Source organism: Mauremys mutica, chromosome 2 (assembly GCF_020497125.1).
Source record: "Mauremys mutica isolate MM-2020 ecotype Southern chromosome 2, ASM2049712v1, whole genome shotgun sequence".
Lineage (NCBI taxonomy): Eukaryota > Metazoa > Chordata > Testudines > Geoemydidae > Mauremys > Mauremys mutica.
Genome location: NC_059073.1, coordinates 291,296,616 through 291,316,318, shown reverse-complemented (window position 1 = coordinate 291,316,318; position 19,703 = coordinate 291,296,616). Strand labels below are relative to the sequence as shown.

The following is a 19,703-nucleotide window of genomic DNA, read 5'->3' as shown; positions in this document are numbered from 1 at the left end:
CTGGCCACGGGGACCCAGCTGCCGTGCGCTAGAAGTGCCGTGGTGCAGCCCGATCTCAGCTTGCAAACAGCAGCAGATCCGAGTGCATGACAGAACCGCTAGCGCGGCAGCCGAGTCCGCACAGACACTTGGTAGCGGGCTGTACTTTCCCGCTCCAGCTGGCTGGTTAAACGAGCCCTTAGCCAATCAGCTCCCTGTGCGTCCCCAAGTCTTACAGATTATCGCTCGCCACCCACGGTTTAACCCAGGGCCAGCCCAGCCACAGCTGAGCACGCTGGGTCAGGGATTTTCCGTAGGGACCTAGCTCAGGGCACAGCCTGGCTTCCAGACTCTAGGGTGCAGGGCTGGATCTGGGGGCCCCCAAGTAAAAATACACAGAGTCCTCCCGAGCATCATGACTCCAGCCGCGGTTCCGGCTTGGCCCCGAGCGGTCACGTCTCAAGGCAAGGCCATGGCCATCGTTCGTCACACCTCCGGGACAACCCAGCCGCCTCTGAGCTCTGGTAGGAGGCAGTATTTGTACTGCAGTAGCGCCAATGGGCTCCGGTCAAGAGGAGGGCCCCACAGCGCTAGGTGCTGCACGAACCCACGGTAAGAGAGTCACAGCCCAGGAGAGCTTGCAGTCTGAACAGGCAGGTCGAAGGAAGGATCGTTCCCCCTTTTAAAGATGGGAAACTGAAGCCTAGAGAAATGAAGGGTCACTCAGGGCGGCTGTGGCAAGGCCAGGCAATGAACGTAGGACCCCCGAGTTCCAATCCTGAACCTTAACCACAAGACGCTGCCCCCTAATGGTGCCTCTCCCGACGCACCTGGTGTTCATCGTGCACCGCAGCCAGGTAGCTCAGGGTGCTTTGCATCTCGTCGGCAGAGAAGTTCCTGCAGAGGAAGTCCTTCACCAGGCTGAACAGGGACATCTGCACCGTCTTCACATTGTCCGTGGGAATCGGCTTCTCCTTCTGAGTGCTGCGAGAGAGGGGAGGGGGGGATTTTACAGTAAGGGCACCGACGGAATGGCCCGGATGCAGAAATGGGGGAGAACCACATTCCTCAGCCTCCCCTAGCTTCACTTTATAGTGCCACCCCCTACAGGGCTCCAGCCCCCACAGCGGAGGCAGGCATGGTTCCCGATCACAGAGCTGCCTAGTGGGGTGTGCGGGGCAGGAACTCCCAGGCCACAGGGCGAACCGGGGGAGGGGATGGGGTGAGAATCTCACCGCCACACGCAGCGCCCAGGGGGGACTCCGAAAGCAGCAGCAGAACTGGCAGGAGCGGGGCAAAGCATCCTCACCGGGAGTCAGCTCCACTCCAGCCTTGAGACGCGCCCACGGAACAGCCTGCCATGGGCAGCGGGCAGCAAAGGCCAGGGGAGGTTAACCCTCCCCTAACCCGGTGTGGCCCCGCCCACGCTCCCCCCAGGCCCCGCCCACGCTCCCCATCTCCCCTGAAGCTGGCGGGGGCTCTGCTCCAGCTGGCGGCCAGGGCTCCTCAGGCCGAAGATGCAGGGCCGCAGGCCAGCCTCACCAACCAAGGAGGGGGTGGGGTTTTTACTGCTGCCCGCGTTTCCCCCCCACCGCACGCCTCCGCTGGCTTGTGGAAGCCCCTTGGATGAGGGAAAGGAAACGGCTGGGTCCTGGGCAGTGCTGGCTGGAGAGAACAAGGAGCCAGTTCTGCTTTCCCATGTGCTGCCAGGACATCCCCTCTTCTCCAGGCACCGAGGGTTACAGCAGCTCTGCCAACTCCCCAGCCAAACAAGAGCCAGCAGGAAGCCGGGAGCCAGCCTTCAACCACGCACCCGTAATACGTCCGGATGGAGTCCAAGATGTACTGGACCCCGTATTTCTTGCGGATCCTCTGCTTGTGGTCCTTGATGGTGTTCGATAAATACTGAATGTGACCTGCAGCCGTGGGGAAGAGAGGGAGAAAGCAGACCCGTCCAGAAGATTAAGTACCTGTATTTGGCAAGCAGAGTCAGTTGGGACATGCAGCCAGCTCTCGGCCAAACCACCCTGGCCAGGAGGCAGCTGATCCTGACCCCCACGGGGGGAAGCCGTGAGCTGCCAAGGCACAGCCCACCTGGGAAGCAGGCCCCCAGCAGCGCTCGACGCCCCAGGCGGCGCTTACCGAGCCGGACAGCGAAGTCGCTCTTGCTCCAGATGCGGAAGTCGAAGAGCAGGTACTGGTACAGGAGATGCAGCAGGAAGCTGTGGCTCTCAGCGGCCACCTGCTCCATCAGGATCTGCGACGCCATCAGCACGTTCATGTCCATCACGAGGCTGGAGACCTGATGAGCGCAAAGCAATGAGAGCTGGGTGGGCGGCGCCATTTCCATCCAGCAGCCGCAGGGCATTCTGGGACTTACGAGTCATGTGACCCACAGAAAATGAACCTGCCTTAGAGCTCTGACAGCAAAAGACGGGCAGACGCTTTCCTAAGCCAGAGGGGGTCTCTCCATCAATACACTCCAGAGTCAACACCCTATTGAAACGACTGGGAGCAGAGGTCACCCATCATAGCTTGTTCCAGCTGGGCTGCAGCAAGCACTGCATGGCGTTATGTGCATTCCCTGATTGGACGGTCCCCTTTAATGCACCATGTGCCAGGCCCTGGGCTCAGCACCGCCTTGTTAGGCTGCCCCAGGTGACCCAGGCTGGCCCTGGACGTCTCTTACCTTCTGCAGCAGAGCTCCAATGATCGCCGGCCCGTGGCACTGCACCAGGCTCTCCTGGTTCACGGGGTGATGCTGGAGAAAGTTCTTGACCAGCAGCAGAAAGGCAGCCACGCCGTTCTTCTCCAGTCTGCTCTCTGCAGGAGGGGACGAGAAGGGTCAGCCAGGGACCAGCTCTTACGGCCAAGGCGGGTAGTGGGGCTGGCTGCCCAGGGGACAGGTTGGTTCGTGGCCCAGGAGAATTTCAGGGCTCCAGCAGCACATGGAGGAACTGGTCTCCCGCTGCCCCCACTCCCAATAGCCCCACAGATGCTGCGCTCACCGGAGGACTTGCCCAGGGGGATGAGCATCCCTTGCCGATTCCGTGAGGATGTCAGTTCCGGCCCAACCAGGTCGTGGGTTTCCTGGCTGTCCTCCGGTTCTTTTCTCTCGTCCGCCACTTGCTCCAGCAACGGGAGGAGCACCCCCATGCCGCCCACACAGTTCACCACGTCCTACAGGAGGAGAGAGAGAGACAGGGCCCTGGCTGATGCACGGAGCTTCCGTCCTCGCCAGCTCACGCTCCGCCCGCGCAGAAGCACCGATGCTGCCTCTGATAGGGCAGCGCTCGGGTAAGTAACAGTGCATGCAAGACTCCAGCGAGTTACCAGCCCGAGAGACCCTACAGAACAAGCCTGCTCAGGCCCGGGGACTGCTCGCCCTAGGAGTCAGCAAGAGAGCCAGCCACCGCTTCCCAGAGCCAGCTGCAGGCGGTGCCGCCCAACAGCCAGCCAGGCAACAAGGGTTTAGCAGTGCAAAAAACCCATCCGTGTGTGATTGTGTCAGCAGCTGAGCCTGACTCCTCGACACCAACACCAGTTTAACTCTCGCCCTCAGTGGGGCTGCTCCTTAGCAGAAGAGAATCAGGCCCACTGAATCGAAACGGTCTGGAGCACCGAAAGCTTAAGTCATAAAAGCAAATAAACTGGTCTCTGCATCCTCTGGGCGATCGGTCTCAAAAGCTGTTGGGCGGATTGTTGTCCTAGAGCAGCGTTAGATTAGCCGCGGCGTCTGCGCTGTGTGTGCATGAGTCGCACAGCGCGACTGTGGACCGTACACCGTGACGTTATCGGGGGCACTCTGGACGGCACAAGACTGCCAGCGGTTTGCAATCCTGAGCCTTCCTCCAGTTTGTCAATATCTTGGTAGTGGGTTTAGAGAAGAGCAAGGAAATGATCTGGGATGTGAAGGGGCTACGGGGTACAAACCACTACTGCTCAGCCACGCTCAGTGGAAGGGGGTCACGGGGCAAGGGGAACCCTATGGGTGGGAGTGTCAGAGCGGAATTATCCAAGGGGCCCGCAGGGAGAGACGCTAGGGGCGAATGGGATGGCATTAAGAAAAGTAATATATAGGTTCAATGTCGGGAAAATCTCCGTGGCAGTGAAATATTAGACTGGAGAACAGTCTCTTAAGCCTGAGCACAGGAGATCTTTCATAGCAGACAGACCCCCACACTCTTACACATTCTGCAGCACAGGAGCCAACTTCCTCTGTTCCCGGGGGGGATGCTCGACTCCCCACTCCGCCCCGAGCCCCGCCCCGCCCCCCCTTCCCCAAGCCCCACACCCGCTCTACCTCTTCCTGCCTCCACTCCTTTCCCCTTCTCCCCCAGCATCTCCTGCACGCTGCCAACCAACTGATCGCGGCAGGCGCTGCGGGCAGGAGCGGATTAGCAGGGCTGCCAGTGGGTGCTGAGCATGCACTGTTTTTTCCCCCCATGGGTGCTCTGAATCAGAGAGAACCATAGAATATCAGGGTTGGAAGGGACCTCAGGAGGTATCTAGTCCAACCCCCTGCTCAAAGCAGGGCCAATCCCGAACTAAATCATCCCAGCCAGGGCTTTGTCAAGCTGGGCCTTAAAAACCTCTATGGATGGAGATTCCACCACCTCCCTAGGTAACCCATTCCAGTGCTTCACCACCCTCCTAGTGAAATAGTGTTTCCTAATATCCAACCTAGACCTCCCCCACTGCAACTTGAGACCATTACTCCTTGTTCTGTCATCAGGTACCACTGAGAACAGTCTCGATCCATCCTCTTTGGAACCCCCTTTTAGGTAGTTGAAAACAGCTATCAAATCCCCCCTCATTCTTCTCTTCTGCAGACTAAACAATCCCAGTTCCCTCAGCCTCTCCTCATAAATCATGTGCTCCAGCCCCCTAATCATTTTTGTTGCCCTCCGCTGGACTCTTTCCAATTTTTCCACATCCTTCTTGTAGTGTGGGGCCCAAAACTGGACACAGTACTCCAGATGAGGCCTCACCAATGTCGAATAGAGGGGAATGATCACGTCCCTCGAGCTGCTGGCAATGCCCCTACTTATACAGCCCAGAATGCCATTAGCCTTCTTGGCAACAAGGGCACACTGTTGACTCATATCCAGCTTCTCGTCCACTCTAACCCCTAGGTCCTTTTCTGCAGAACTGCTGCCTAGCCATTCGGTCCCTAGTCTGTAGCAGTGTATGGGATTCTTCCGTCCTAAGTGCAGGACTCTGCACTTGTCCTTGTTGAACCTCATCAGGTTTCTTTTGGCCCAATCCTCTAATTTGTCTAGGTCCCTCCGTATCCTATCCCTACCCTCCAGCGTATCTACCACTCCTCCCAGTTTAGTGTCATCTGCAAACTGGCTGAGAGTTCAGTCCACGCCACCCTCCAGATGGGTGCTGGAGCACCCATAGAGTTGGCGCCTATGTCCTGTAAGGAAGGAGATGAACTGGGTGATCTAACCCATGTGACTGTCTGACAACATGATGATGTGTCGATCCCAATTTAGTGCTGTAGAAAGCACCAGTTCCTGGACTTCTTGGCTATCCGAGACCACGGTTCCCACTGAGTCCCAGTCTTGTTGGGCCAGCACCCACCAGCTCCAAGAGCCAGGGGAGAATGAGAGGCAGCACGTACCTTGATATCCCAGTTCACCACTTTGTGTCCGGTCAGCCTCCCGTCAAAAAAATGGTTTGGAGACAGGTCCAGGCAGATGTTATTTTTACAAGCCTACAACAGTGCAAGCAAACGACATGTCTTTAGCACACGCCATGGCCATGCCAACAGGTTCACCACACACATGCTTCCTGTCCTGGCATAAGCCATCGCCCGAGACAAGGGGTGAGAAGGAGAGGAAAGGTGGCCTTGGGGTTTGGGCTGGGACTCCAGAGATCCAGCGTTCTCAGCTCTGCCACAAACCTCTGCGTGACCTTGGGCAAGTCACTTGATCTCTCCAAGCCTGTGTAAAACAGGGATACTGACTTCGTCTGGTCTGTTTAGATTGGAAGCTCTTCAAGGCAGGGGCTGTATCACCGAGCACACGGACAGTCGCTAGCACTAGCGAGCACGTCTATGGAAAACGCCAGGTACCCAGGGAATAGTTTGAATCCACAAAGCATACTGGAGAACCAAGGGCAGGGGCACCCGTCTGCCTGCGTAATCCTTGTCACCAGGAGTCAGAGTGGCTGCTCCAGAGATCTAGTTAAAGGAAAGGCTTCCCAGCTGTGCGAGAGCCCGACTGATATCCCAAGCCGGGTGTCTTACTCCCCAGGCAGTTCTGGAGGAGGCAGCGCGCTCAGCTCTGGGGAGAGGACTCACAACGCCGAACAGCTCAATCTTGTGTGCGTTGTCTTGCTAGTATGTGGTGCGGCACAAACTCTGCTTCACCGACCCACGCGGGCAGTAAAAGCCAAGTCCCGCCACACAGTGGAACCCATCACCCCCCGGCCCGGAGGGGTTCACAGCCCCAGGCAGAAAGCAGATGTGAATTTAAACCAAGCCCATCATCTGCAATGAAGCCCAGTGGGCGTGACCCATTGGATGATGACCCAAGAGCTTTAGCACAAAGAACAGCTCAACTGCCACGGACTTGGCACCCACAGGAAAGCCCTTGTTACAAACAGCAACCTCAGACAGTCACCGAGTCCCTTGTGCCGAACTCGCAGCCCGGGAAGGCAGGTACTCTGGCGGCCCATGGCATGTGGTTTAACCCTACCCTCCACACACACCGGGGGAAGAAGGATCTGGCCCCTGAAGGACTGAGTGTTTACTACAGGAAACATAAGAACGGCCATACTGGGTCAGACCAAAGGTCCATCTAGTGATCCATCCCCTGTCGCCCAATCCCAGCTTCTGCAAACAGAGGCTAGGGACAACCTCCCTGCCCATCCTGGCTAATAGCCATTGATGGACCTATCCTCCAGGAACTTATCTAGTTCCTTTTTGAACCCTGGTATAGTCTTGGCCTTCACAACACCCTCTGGCAAAGAGTTCCACAGGCTGACTGTGATGTCTCCCCACACCCAGAGGCCCCCCATGTGCGGGGCTCTGCTGAGGTGCGTGTGGTGAGGATCCGTTTTGGATGCTGTGTCTCATTCCTTTTTCTGCCACGACTGCAGAGCGGCACCCAGCCAGACTGAAGGATTTACTAACACCTAACGAGGAAGGTCCTAGAGCTGTTTAAAGCAACTGCCAGCCCAGGAGACTGGTAATTCCATAGAGAGCATGTCACCCCGCTGCAGCACGCCCCTCACCTCTGTAACCCCATTACCCACGTACCCTTCCAGCTCCACCCACAAACTCCCACCCCCTTTGCAGAGCTGGCCAGCGCTCAATGCAGTGCTCTCTCCGAGCCCAGGCAGCCCATCCGAGCATGGCCAAGCGAACCCCCAGCAGCACCGGCCGTGCCAATCCCTCGAGATGGTGCCGGCAGGGACAGAACCACAGAGAGGTGCCCGGGAAGGTCTCTCCTTACCTGGGGTGTGTAGTAGAGGAGCAGCTTGCTGCTGAGCTCCAGGAAGTCGCCTTCCGGCTTGAGTGGCGACGTGACGTTTGGTCCTGCGGGCGAGCGGGGTGAGTGAGCGAGCGACGAGCACCCTGTTCCCGGGCTGGCCCAGAGAGCCGAGCACGTGTTCCCCCCGGGGCTGACCCTACTGGCCAATGAGTGCAGACGCCAGCACAGCTATCCCTGGTCTGATCCCCACTGGGCCCGGACCCTGTGCGAGAGCGACCTGCCCCCTTCTCCCTCCCAGCACGGGTCCCTGCCAGGGCAGCCTCCTCCCAAGCCAGGGGAGCGGTGCACTCGACACCGTGGGGCGTCACACCCTGCGAGCGCCCACTCTGGGGATAGGGAGCGTGGGCTAGCATGGGGCCCCAGCCAGGCTATGGAAATCTGTCCTGTTCGGCCCTGCGTCACAGTCCGCGTTATCGGTGCTCTGGAATCACTGCCCAGCTTGGACCGTCTGTGCACCAGTGGGGCGGGGGTGGGTGCGATCCCCAGCCATGCTGCCGGGATGGGGCAGGGCAGCTCCCACACATTCCTCAGCGCGTTCCGGACCCCGCTGGTACTCAGGGTCACAACCCGGCCAGCAGTGACTTGTGTCACTGCCTAGCCCTGCGTGGCCGAGGCCTCCAGAGATTCCTACTGCCCCCATCCTCCTGCTTCCCTCCCCCCCCCACAGAAACCCCCCTGCAGCAGGAGAACAGCCTCCCGGGCCGTCCCCCGAGCTGCACGAGGGTTGTCACGCCTCAGACCGGCTCACTGAGCGAGGGGAGGAACCGAAGGGGGAGATTCTCCCTTTGAGCTCCAGAACTTACCTGAGGAGAAAAGTGCTTTGACCTGGGTCTGCTGGAGAGCTTCGCAGAAGATGGATACCGACCCCAGGTGTCCTTCGAGGGACGTAGGGGTCCCCCACTCTGTGTCCTGACTCCCTGCCACCATCGTAGACACCTGGCCTTCTCTGGGGGGCTGAGCGGCCCCGGGAGTCCAGGAGTGCGGGGCCAGCGAGGCAGGGAAGGATTGGGAGCGGCTGAGGGAGGGGTGAGAGGGGAAGACCGGCTCCGGCGAGTGGGAAGGCGAGGGGTACACTGTGGAGGTGGTCGTCGTCCGGTGGCCAGCAGAGCCGATGCAACACGAGGTGAACGACTGAAAGAGAGCGGGGGGAACAATTGCACGGAACCCTGGAGAGGAAGGTAACGCGGCTCCCTCCAGTGCCCACCTCCCCAGGCCCTTTGACTTGTATTTAGACAAAGCTCGTCAGGGCAGGGGCTGTCTCTTATGTGCGTTTGTACAGCGCCTAGCGCACCGGGGCCCTGTCCTCAGTTAGGGTCTCCCGGTGCTGCCGCAACGCAAGCAGGAAGCGTCATGTTCCCAAAGACAGGCCCGGCAGGTGGCTGCCGTCCTCTCCTTTCTGTAGCCCCCCTTTATCAAGCCCTCTTCTTCCACCCAAAGATGCAGGACTAGGTCCTGCCCTCCACCACGGGCCCCTGGAACGACCGGATCGGGCAGCACACGATGGAAAAGGAGGCTCCTGCGTCTCCCCTCAGCAACGAGGGGCCGCTGTTGAGCCGGAGCCTCCCAGCACTGAATGGGGATGGGCTCTCTGGGAGCTGGTCTAGGACAGAAAGGCGCCTCCTAACGTTATGGCTCAGAGATGAACGAGACCTATTACTGTAGGACCCACCCAATCCATCTCCCTAGGGCCAAAGGAGGCGCCGCTGTCGTGTTTTTACCGCTTCTAGTTCTCAGTCACCTAGACAACGAGCCAAGGCAGCATTTCTGCATTTCACACACTTCGGCTGGGAGATGCCCCTTGTTTTAGACCCCGGCCCTGCCAGCTGCTCCAGGCAGAGGGACCCCTATGCTCACAGGGAGCCCCAGCGTCGTCCACCGACGAGCGGCCACTCATGGGGCAGAGCCTGGCTCAGTACGCTGGCTGCCCAGCGCCTCCCTCATCCTGCTCAGCAGCCTGGCTGCAGGAAGTCCTACTCCAGAGCTGCACTCATGGTCCTTGGCCCAGGAGATCCAGGAACCGTCTGGAGGCTGCTGTCGGAAGGACCCGCAGAGTGTAGAGGAAATGGCTCCCTGTGCCAACCGGTGCGCCCAAGCCTCTCCGCCCACACCCTGCGCTCTGAGCCCAGCACGGCTATCACGGCGCCACTGCTGCATTCGACACGAGGACGTCCGCCCCCCATTGAGCCACACCAAGGATGCCAGAGGCTCCCCGAAGGCCATACACAGCGCTCCCCACCAGCCAGGCTCTGGACTGCGCTGGTTACCCAGGGAGGGGTTAAACCTGAAGCAGGGAGGAGAGCGGGCCAGTGGGGAAAGCCAGCAGCTAGCCACACGGAGCCCCTCGGGCTCTCAGGACCGCCAAAGTGGATCCTTTTGGGCGGGCGGCTCAGGACACAGCGCGACCAGCTGCTCAGGGCGGATGGGCCCAGCTCCACCACTTCCCCACCTCTCCCCCAGCCGTGGGAAGAGACGGGAGGGTACCCAGGAAGGAGCAACCTCCTGCGCCGAGTCGGGATCAGGCCCTGAGGGTTTCCTTTGTAACAGAGCATCAGAGGGGAGTGTCCTCTTGAGGCACATCCTCCTAACGCTCCTGGGCACGGTCGCTCTCCACCGGCAGAGCTCCATGGTCTGGCCTCACTTCATCCAAGGTGTCCCCCACTGCCCACCTGCAGATTCTCCAGTCAGGCCCTTCCGATCGGACCTTTCTCTGACACGCCTCCCCCAACCACCCCTTGATCTTTCTCTCTCACCCTCCCCCCCCTCGATCCTGATGGGGATAAAACTGCTCAGCCGGGTCTCAGTTCAGCCCAGCGCTGACTCCAAGTTCAGCCCATGCTTCGGAGCCCTGTCCTAAGCAAGGATGCTTTGCTGAATGGGGCTCAGCTAATCCTCCTCAGCCCGGGCACCCTCAAAAGCGTCAGAGCACAGCTCCTCTCCCCCACGACCTGCACCTCCTCCTCACGGGTCGCTGTACGGGGGAAGGGCCGGAGGAGAAGGGAACTACAGAAGTCAGCAGTGGAAAGCCGGGGGGGGGGAGGCGGCAGGACACAGCACCATCTGTCTGGGTCACCTCGGAGGCGAGGGGCCTGGCCCAGGAGCGCAGGGAGGGGAAGGATGGGCACAAGGCAGCAGGACTCAGACGGCCCCCCCGCGTTACCTCATTGAGGGAAGGAAAGCGCAGCTGAGCCACCTGCCGCAGCTGCCCGTCTGTGTAGATGTTGACCAGGTTCTGGCCGAAGGGCCGGCGGCCGGTGACGTGGACGATGTCGATGCAGTGCTGGAGGAGAGAGCAGGGCGGGGAGGGAGTCAGCGCCAGCTTCAACCCCGCTCCTTTACTGACTATACACAGCACGAGCCCAACGCCGTGCAAGCTACGCTCGTCCCCCCCTTCCAAACGCCAGTCACTCAGGCTTCCGGATGCCCTCCTCCCAGACTCTCCCCCTGCCAGATCATCGAGGAACCAGCAGCCCCCAATCCAAGCCATCTCCTCCTGGAACCGGGGGCAGCTCAGGACCCAAGATGAGCCCAGATGACAGATCAACGGAGGTTTAGCTTCTCAAGGCTGCGGCGGACGTACAAGCAGCCTCCTCTGGGTGGAAGGCACCAGCTGCGTAAGCAAGACACAGCAGTGCTGCTCTCCAGCACCACAGGGCAGGGGGTGAACCACACTGTACCCCACTGCAGCGGAACGCCAGCCAGAACCCGGGCCGGTGAGCGCGGTTAAGCCCCTCTGCACTCGGGAAAGCAGCCCGTGATGGCTGCTGTCGGTCCAGCAGCACGGTGACAGCTCCATGCTGGATGACCGACTCAGTAGCGACTCACGGGGAAGAGCGCCACCGACCAAATCCCCAGTGCGTTGCTCAAGCAGCTAGGGGCTCACCAAAGGTCTCCCACGCATGCGCTGGTACGGCTCAACCCCGAGCAGCTTGCGAGAGCCTGTCAGAGACACGCTCGCAGCCCAGGTGCATACAGCTGCAGTGGAGCTGCAGAACTGAACAGCCAGCGGCTCGTTCTCCAGGCAGACCTGACACTGCAGCAGTGTTTATTTCACACAGACGTTTGCTAGGGTAACCCGCACACCTCCTGGGTATGGGGTTCTGTCCCCTCTAGTGGCACCGAGACCACAGAGAGAGAGATTAATGAGTTTGCTCTACAGCCTTAGCTAGCAGTCAGGTGGCTTTTAGCTCATGTGGTAGAAGCTCATGCACTAAGCTCCAGAGGTCCCAGGTTCGACCCCGCCCGCCGACGACTGGGGTCTGTCGGCGTTACACTAGGATGTGTCTGCAGGTCTCAGAACTTTCAGTGAAGATCCTAAGAACATAAGAATGGCCATACTGGGCCCAACTAATAGTCCCTCGAGTCCAGTATCCCATCCCAGAGCTTCAGGGGGAGCCTACAGACCAGGGCAATTTTGGTGAGATCCATCCCTGCCTTCCCCTCCCAGCTTCTGGCAGTGAGAGGTTTAGGGTCACCCCGAGCATGTTCTGCGTCCCTGACCAGCTTGGCTAATGGCCATTGATGGACCCTATTCTCCGTGAATTTCTCCAGTTCTGTGATGAACCCAGTTACGAACCTTCCCCCGCGTGACCTTCAGCAAGTTACTTTGCCTCCAAGCCTTATCATCTCCTTGTACAGAGGGGAAACCAAGTCTGATTTACTGCCTTGAGTGAGGCACCGAAGAGGCCCTGGACTACTGCTTCATGAATTGCATGTTCCCGTGCTGCTCTCTCTCCCCACCAACGGACACCAGCCTGAGATATGGTCCGGTGAAGGGGGTACCGGCCCTGCCAATGATCTCCTGGGTGGCCTTGGGCCAGTCACTTGCCCTCTGCTTCCCCTGCCACCCGGTGGCTGTTTGAGCTGTAAGTTCTTTGTCTCTCAGTCCATGCATACGCAGAGCTTAGCACAACTGGGCCCTGATCTCCACTGGGATTGCTAAGGGTGACCCTAGCAATTTGCATCCTGACCATCAGGTTGTCTTCACATCAGGTGCCACACCCACGTTTAAATAGGTTGGCCTCAATCTTTTGGGGGAGTGGAGGGGGATCCACCCCATAACGAAAGGGCTCAGAGGAAACCCATTGCTGTAACTGCAGAGCAGAGGGTCACTGCGTGACATGAACAGCCTGTAGGTTTGGAATGGATTCAAGAAACGCCAGGGCACATGGGCAAAGGGCAGAATTCTCTGGCGCCTCCGGTACAGCCATTGCTGGGGCTAGTTTTAAAGTAGGCCGGACGATACCAGTCCGATAGACCCAAGGCACATTTCAGGGTGTATGCTGACCCCCACCTCGCCCCCTGGCCTAGTGAATTCGAGATTGCCACAAGCAATGACTCACTCATCAGGTAAGGCCAATGGAAGGGCATGGGTTGGCTGGAACAGAAGGCACTGGAACGAAAGGGGACGTCCCATCCCAGCGTAAAGGGACCCTACTCACCCATACTGAATCGTTGAAGGTGAGTTCTGGGAGCGCCACTGTCATATACTCCTTCTTGGTGCACACCGCCACCACCAGCATCCCGTCGGCCGTGAAGAACGCCTCGAAGCCGGTGCCGCTGGCTGTGAAAAAGCTGCAGGGGGAAGTCACAAGGAGGAGGGAGACCGGTGACTCTGGAGTTAGGAGCTGGCCTGAGGCCCCTGAGGCCGGTGGAAGGAACCGGTTGCGGGAGGCGTGTGAACGAACACGCCGCTGGAAGTAAAAGTCTGGAGAAGGACAGTCAAACCAGCAGAGAGGAGGGTTGCAGGCAGCTTGGGGTGGGAGGGTCAAGTGAATCACTGGAGGATGAAAAATCATAGGCAGACGGGGATGATTGGAACCAGACGCTGAGCTCACAGTACAGCAAGGATGATCGAGACACAGAACAGGAAGGGAGGGAGAAAGACACCAGATGGGACTCTTATTCTCCTCGAGGAAAGCTACCTGCCGTGTTCAGAAAGGGATTTAAAGAAGGGAGTTCACCCAGCACTGGATGCAGGGGGCGTGACCGAGACCCGCTGGGTGCTTTGCGAAAAGCTGAGATGCTTTGCGAAAAGCTGGGTGCTTTGCGAAAAGCTGCTCTGGGGAGGCTAGCCCCCCACTCCGCCCACATCCACACCCTCCCTATGGCCGGAGCCCCAAGACCCCCTGCCGCCGGAGCTACAAGACCCCACCTGCCCCCAAGCTGTAGGAGCCCCTCCCCGCGCCCAGAGGAGCCCCGGGCTGGCAGGAGCTGCCCCATGCCTCGCCTCCCCGGACCCAACCCACGCTGGGGAAAGCATCTGTTAGGAGATGCTTTTGATATGCCCCATGCAGGTTCTTCGGCAGCTGAGGTGGTGGTATGTGCCTCAGCTGCCCCGGAACCTGCATGGGCCATAATAAAGCAAAATCTTTGCCACCAAAACCTGCAACCGGGGGTCCCGTGGCCGAGCCTCCCCTGCCTATTATACCCACCACCCATGCTGATGAGTACTCAAGGGGAAGTTTTTATGCCCGAGGGGGGTTTTACTTCACCCTGGGCTCTGAGAGTCAAGCTGGGTTCTTCTCGTCCCATGCACCACCCCCAGTAATAAAGGATCAGCACTCCAAGTTACAGATGTGACCCTGTGGTCTTCAGATTCTGCCCAAAGCTGCACCATGCACCTCCTGTCCACGCTTGAGCTGCATAGGTGTGACAGACCCGAGTTTAGCCTGGCTGGAGCTTAGCTATCAATTCTGCTCTAAGTATTTATCTAGCCTTCATCACACTAGTTTGTGAGCACCTCACAGAACCATATTTATCCTCACAACCACCTGAGAGGCATGAAAGCTGGGGAACCAAGGTTCAGAGAGGCTAAGTGACATGCCCAAGGTCATACAGGAACTCTGTGGCAGAGCAAGGACTCAAACCCAGGTCTCTTGAGTTCCAGACTAGCATCCTAACCACTGTGCCATCCTTCCCCTCATGCAACATGCTGCTAACGTTTATGTCAGGGTAGACTCCAGCTCCATCTCCCAGAGCTGTGTGGGCACTGCAGGTATTTAATGTCATTGCTAACGTGAGTGATGAATGCACAAGAGGTAACAGGAACTCTTACTGCTGTGACAGGCAATCTCCTGAAATACCCTTGAAAAAACTCACAGTATGAAGCGTATGTATTACTGTGGGCCGGCACTGGATGCAATTTCTTTATGAGGGAAGGTGAGACAAAGATTGCAACCCCATGAGGTATCTTCAGCGTCCATTGTTTTATATCAACAGTTCTGTTTGATGGCATTGCTCTACTCTGGGGGGGGAGAGGACTGCTACAGCTCCTCCAGGCAATGGGCGGGGGGGGGGTGGGGTAATGAAGGCAAATCAGCCAGGTTGTACCCTCTCCCCAAACCCTCCAAAGAAGTACCAACTTCTGGGGAAGCTTGCATATACTGGGTCAAACTAGATTCTCCAGAGACCAGCAGACAAAGGAAGGCCTTTTGGTAAAGTGACTCTGGGACGGCTTTCTGATCCAACACAGGCAGGACTTTGTCCAAGAGAGGAAGGCGGAGGGCAATCCTTCCTGGGAAGGGTTGGAAGGACCTGAGTCCATAAGGCCCCATGAGGCTGATGGGTGACCTCTGGTAAGCTTAGCTTGTGTTGTGGGGGTGGTTCTTGATTGTTTTCTTTGTAATGCTTTCACTTCAAGAATAAATGTGCTTGCTGGGAACGTATAGGTGCTGGCAATACACTGTTCATAGCCTGTTTAGGGATATCCCAGTGTAGGCAGGGAACTGTGCAGCCTGGAAAAATCCTGCTCATGAGGGAGGAAGACATGGGTCTCTACCAACCGCGGTGATGGCTGAGGAGCCGGGAGCCCAGAAAGGGTACTCTTGCTAGACCATGAGAGGAAATACAGGTGCAGTTGTCCTGAACTGCTACAGTAGCTGCTTGTCAACACAAATTGTCGTTACTGAGGCGAGATCCTACAATAAAGGAACCCAGCACTTCCACAAAGCGTACCATAGTAACGACTCAGTTGCCTAAATAATCTGAACTAGTCAAATAAAGCTGTGAGGCAACAGCCTTCAGTTCTTAAAGCTGTGTTTGTTGGCTGGCTGCTTTCCAAACTCCAGGGACCTTCAATGGGTTTCCCGCTCGCACGAAAGGGAAGGAAAGGAGGCAGGTGGACACACCCCACTCCCCTCCGCAGGCCCTACCTGTACAGCTGTTTCCGCTTCAGTCTCGTAGGCAGATCTGGCAAGTCTTCGGGCTCCTCGTTCAGACAGACCCAGGCGTGGAAGGCAAAGCCACTCCCAGGCCATTTCTGGATCGCCGGCACCATAATTCCGGCCATACTTGGCGTCAGGTCAAAATACTGCAGCGCCCTCTCGGACCGGTCCTTCCTCGCCATGCCAGAGAGCGCCCGGATGACCAGCAGGGTGTAAGGGTGGGGCCCCTTGCCGGGCTCGGTCCAGAGCAGCCTGATGAGCTGGCGGAGCTCCCCCGGCTGGATCGAGAGGCTGCCCAGCACCTGCAGAAGGTAGATGAGGTTTTCGGCGCACTTCCGGTCCAGCTCCTGCTCAGAGCCCAGGGCGTCCAGGAGGCAGCTGACCATCCCTGCCTTGACGCAGGTCACGCGGCTGGGCAGGGAGGCGTCGCAGACCCTCTTCAGCCAGTCGGACAGGAACACCTGCAGGTCCCGCGACTTCAGCTCAGGGAGCCACGCGATGAGCATCAGCAGCGGCTGCTCGTTGCGGATGAGTCGGACGGGGAAGGCACTGTGGTCACCTTCTACTGCCTGGAGAGACAGAAGCCACAGGGTCATGTCCCTCGGCCCACGGGCGTGCCAGCCACCTCCCCGCTGCCCTCCGGCAGGGTCAGCGCCCAGCCTGCTCGGCGCTCAGCCCACGAATGGGCCACCGGGTCAGTGGTACTTGTGCTGCCGCAAAGCATCATGGGGCATTCCAAACCATGGAGAACGCCATCCCACCACGCACGGCAGCATCCGCAGACGACTAGCGTCTCCGTATACTGGGAGCGCACAAGCTAAAGGGGAGGACATGTGACCACACCCCCCACACGTGTCTCCCCTGCCCAGTGACCCGCTCCCCAGCCCAGGGCTGCAGCGCTCTCCCTGTCCCATGTTACCTGCAGGGGGCGGCGGGGGGAGGTTCTCGGTCCTCCTCTCCCTGCGCCTCCCCCGTGCACGTTCGCAGGATGGAGCCGGTTCTGCGTCCCAGCCAGGCGCCCTCGGGCAGAAGCGGCTCCATCCTGCTCCCCACCCAGCTGCCAGGGAGAGAAGGACAGAGCTCCTCTCCCTGCCCCTGGCATGCCAATCTAGGGGGGCACTTGATCCACCCATACTCCCCCATGCATCGCCTCTGGCAGTGTCTATGCACGACTCCACACCGACTGGCAGGCGCATCACACCAAGGCTCAGCTGACCGGGGTGGGGTGGGAGGTGAGAGAGGGGGCCCGGGCCAGCGGAGGAGAAAGGGGTGTGAGGCTCCCACCAGCCCTAGCTCATCACGAGCTGTGGAAATAGCACCTTGCAATCCCAGACACCACCGGGGCACGTGAGCTGCTCTGCCCACAGGATGCACGTCACTGACGTACAGAGTGAGGTTTGCCCCTGTCTGGAGGCTGGGCCACCGACAGAGGCTTATGAGCTAGCTACTGCTGCCCTGATCCTGGAAGGCTGGCTCAGGCATTAAAAGGCACGAGAGTTTAGATCCAGAGATCCTGGGTTCAGTCCCTGCACCCGAGCCAACCAGGGGCATCCCTGCACTGTAGAGGGAATTTGATTATGGATGAATTCCTCCTCCCACCCACTCTGCGCAGAAATAGTTTATCAGCTGTTAGGATATAGACATTTAGGCCTGTCTGCAAAGGCCTATACTTTAAGAATTTAGGTGTATTCTTATCACTTAGCTAGTTATAGAGGTATAAAAGAAAGAATCAAAATCACTGTCCGTCTGTGTAAGGGCCTTCTCTCACTGTGACAGTCTGAGGCCTGGTTCTCAGGCTAAGGCCTTCGGCTAAGCAGCAGAGGCAGCCATACACTGGGAAGTGAACAGTCACATCCTCACATTCCAAACTAGTCACATTGAAATAAGGTGCTATTGGGCTGTTAGGAATACAATCCTGTCTTGATATTCCTGTCACCTCCAGAGAAAGGGAAGAGCCTAGAAGGTGTAAAAGGAAACTTAGTTTGATAGCATCCTGTCTGGCAAGAACTCACTGATCAATAGCTGGGATGTAAAATCCTCATTTCTGTATTGTTCTAGCACTGTAGTCCCCACTTCTCCATTGTTTGTCTGTATAATCTCTGTCTGGTTCTGTGATTGTTTCTGTCTGCTGTGTAATTAATTTTGTTGGGTTTAACCAATTAAGGTGGTGGGGTATAATTAGTTAAATAACCCTGTTACAATGTGTCAGGATTGGTTAGTTAAATTTCAGTAAAATGATTGGTTAAGGTATAGCTAAGCAGAACTCAAGTTTTACTATATGGTCTGCAGTCAATCAGGAAGTAAGGGGGTGGGAACAGGGAGTGGGAGTGGGGGAATTGGAATCATGTTTTGCTAAGAGGGGAATGGGAACAGGGACCGGGGATGGGGGAATTAAAATCATGTCTTGCTAAAGGGGAAAATGGGAACAGGGGATGGGAACAGGAACAGGGACACAGGCAAGGCTCTGTGGTGTCAGAGCTGGGAAGGGGGAGACTGAGGAAGGAAACTGGAATCCTGCTGGCTGGAAGTTCACCCCAATAAACATTGAATTGTTTGCGCCTTTGGACTTCGGGTATTGTTGCTCTCTGTTCACGCGAGAAGGACCAGGGCAGTGAGAGGGTGAAGGAATAAGCCCCCTAACATCAGCCAATGAAGACTTCTGGACAAGGCAGCACCTAGCCATGCAGCTCGGGTGCTAGGCAAAGGAGCTGACGCCCCCAGAGTCCAGCTGCAGCCTCTCCCCAGGTCAGTAAGATCTGATCCGGAGCCAGGCTGTAAGCATGTATCTGTGCACGTAAGGGTGAGAGACAAATCAGCCTCCTCTAGAAATGACATCGCTCAGACGACAGGACTGAGAGGCTGCGAATGCCCCAGATCTGCACCTCTGGAGTCCTGAAGACACGGAAATGGCTCTGCTGCTTGGCAGCTACGTCCATTTCTTTATTATTCGCATGACAATAGCATCAGGGCCCCAATCCTGGATCGGGGCCCCCGCCCAAACCTCTTCACTGCTGCACTCATGGTTTGCACGTGGAACGCTCTCCACGGCTCCCTGGCTGTCCTTTCCCATCCGACCCAGATCCTTATTAACGTCACCCTTCATGCCCCCCCCTCCCCCCGGCCTGCTTTAATTAGTCTGTTCCCAGCGCTGTGACGAAGCAGCTGCTTTTGAGGAAGCCAAGCGCTGCGGATGAGAGTATCGCTTGAATGGACGTCAGAACTGCGGCTGAGGCCTCCCATAACTTGTGAATGGAGAAATAACCTTTCACGTTTCTAACACGAGAACTCTGCTGCCTTATCATCGCCAAGGCATCTCCCCCCAGCAAGGCTTTCTTCCTGCCCTTTGTATCGCCAACTGTCTTCAGCTGACAAGCTAATTAAGGGAAGTGGCACATTCTGCGAGCTCCCCCTCCTCTGGGACCTAGAGTAATTGGGTCTCTTCTGTGGAAGGCAGAGAAATCTTGACCCTGATCTCTGGAGGGAAAGCCAAAGGCTGTGCCTGCCACGCTGCACCCAGAGACAAACCAACAGGTGGAACGGACGCCTCATTCGTATTCCTTTGATTGTATTGGGGCCCTTTGCTCATGTCTAGGGCCCTACCAAATTCACAGTCCATTTTTTTTTTTTACAGTCATAGGATTTTAAAAATCTAATTTCTTGACTTCAACTATTTAAATCTGAAATGTCACAGAATCTCAGGGTTGGAAGGGACCTCAGGAGATCATCTCGTCCAACCCCCTGCTCAAAGCAGGACCAATCCCCAAATGGCCCCCTCAAGGATTGAACTCACAACCCTGGGTTTAGCAGGCCAATGCTCAAACCACTGAACTATCCCTCCCCCTAAGGGTTATAAGGGTCCTGACCCAAAAAGGAGTGTGTGTGGGGGGGGTCGCAAGGTTATTGTAGGAGAGTTGCGGTATTGCTACCCTTACTTCTGCGCTGCTGCTGGGGGCGACGCTGCCTTCCGAGCTGGGCAGCTGGAGAGCAGCGGCTGTTGGCCGGGAGCCCAGCTCTGAAGGCAGAGCCGCCGCCAGCAGCAGCGCAGAAGTAAGGATGG

The 19,703-nt window shown here is 57.7% G+C and overlaps 1 protein-coding gene across 6 annotated transcripts in view; it reads right to left on the bottom strand.

Moving 5' to 3' along the window:
• The window catches only part of NBEAL2 (neurobeachin like 2), a 172,918-nt gene that overhangs the window by 32,356 nt on the left and 120,859 nt on the right, over nucleotides 1–19,703 (bottom strand). For all 6 annotated transcript variants that reach the window (XM_045003706.1, XM_045003708.1, XM_045003707.1 and 3 more), the window contains 11 exons: nucleotides 15,635–16,215; nucleotides 12,923–13,055; nucleotides 10,642–10,761; nucleotides 8,288–8,615; nucleotides 7,446–7,528; nucleotides 5,609–5,701; nucleotides 2,988–3,159; nucleotides 2,669–2,802; nucleotides 2,122–2,281; nucleotides 1,793–1,895; nucleotides 810–963 (listed from right to left, as the gene is read on the bottom strand). In XM_045003706.1, the coding sequence (XP_044859641.1) occupies nucleotides 810–963; nucleotides 1,793–1,895; nucleotides 2,122–2,281; nucleotides 2,669–2,802; nucleotides 2,988–3,159; nucleotides 5,609–5,701; nucleotides 7,446–7,528; nucleotides 8,288–8,615; nucleotides 10,642–10,761; nucleotides 12,923–13,055; nucleotides 15,635–16,215 (2,061 nt within the window). The remainder of the gene's footprint in view (nucleotides 1–809; nucleotides 964–1,792; nucleotides 1,896–2,121; nucleotides 2,282–2,668; nucleotides 2,803–2,987; nucleotides 3,160–5,608; nucleotides 5,702–7,445; nucleotides 7,529–8,287; nucleotides 8,616–10,641; nucleotides 10,762–12,922; nucleotides 13,056–15,634; nucleotides 16,216–19,703) is intronic.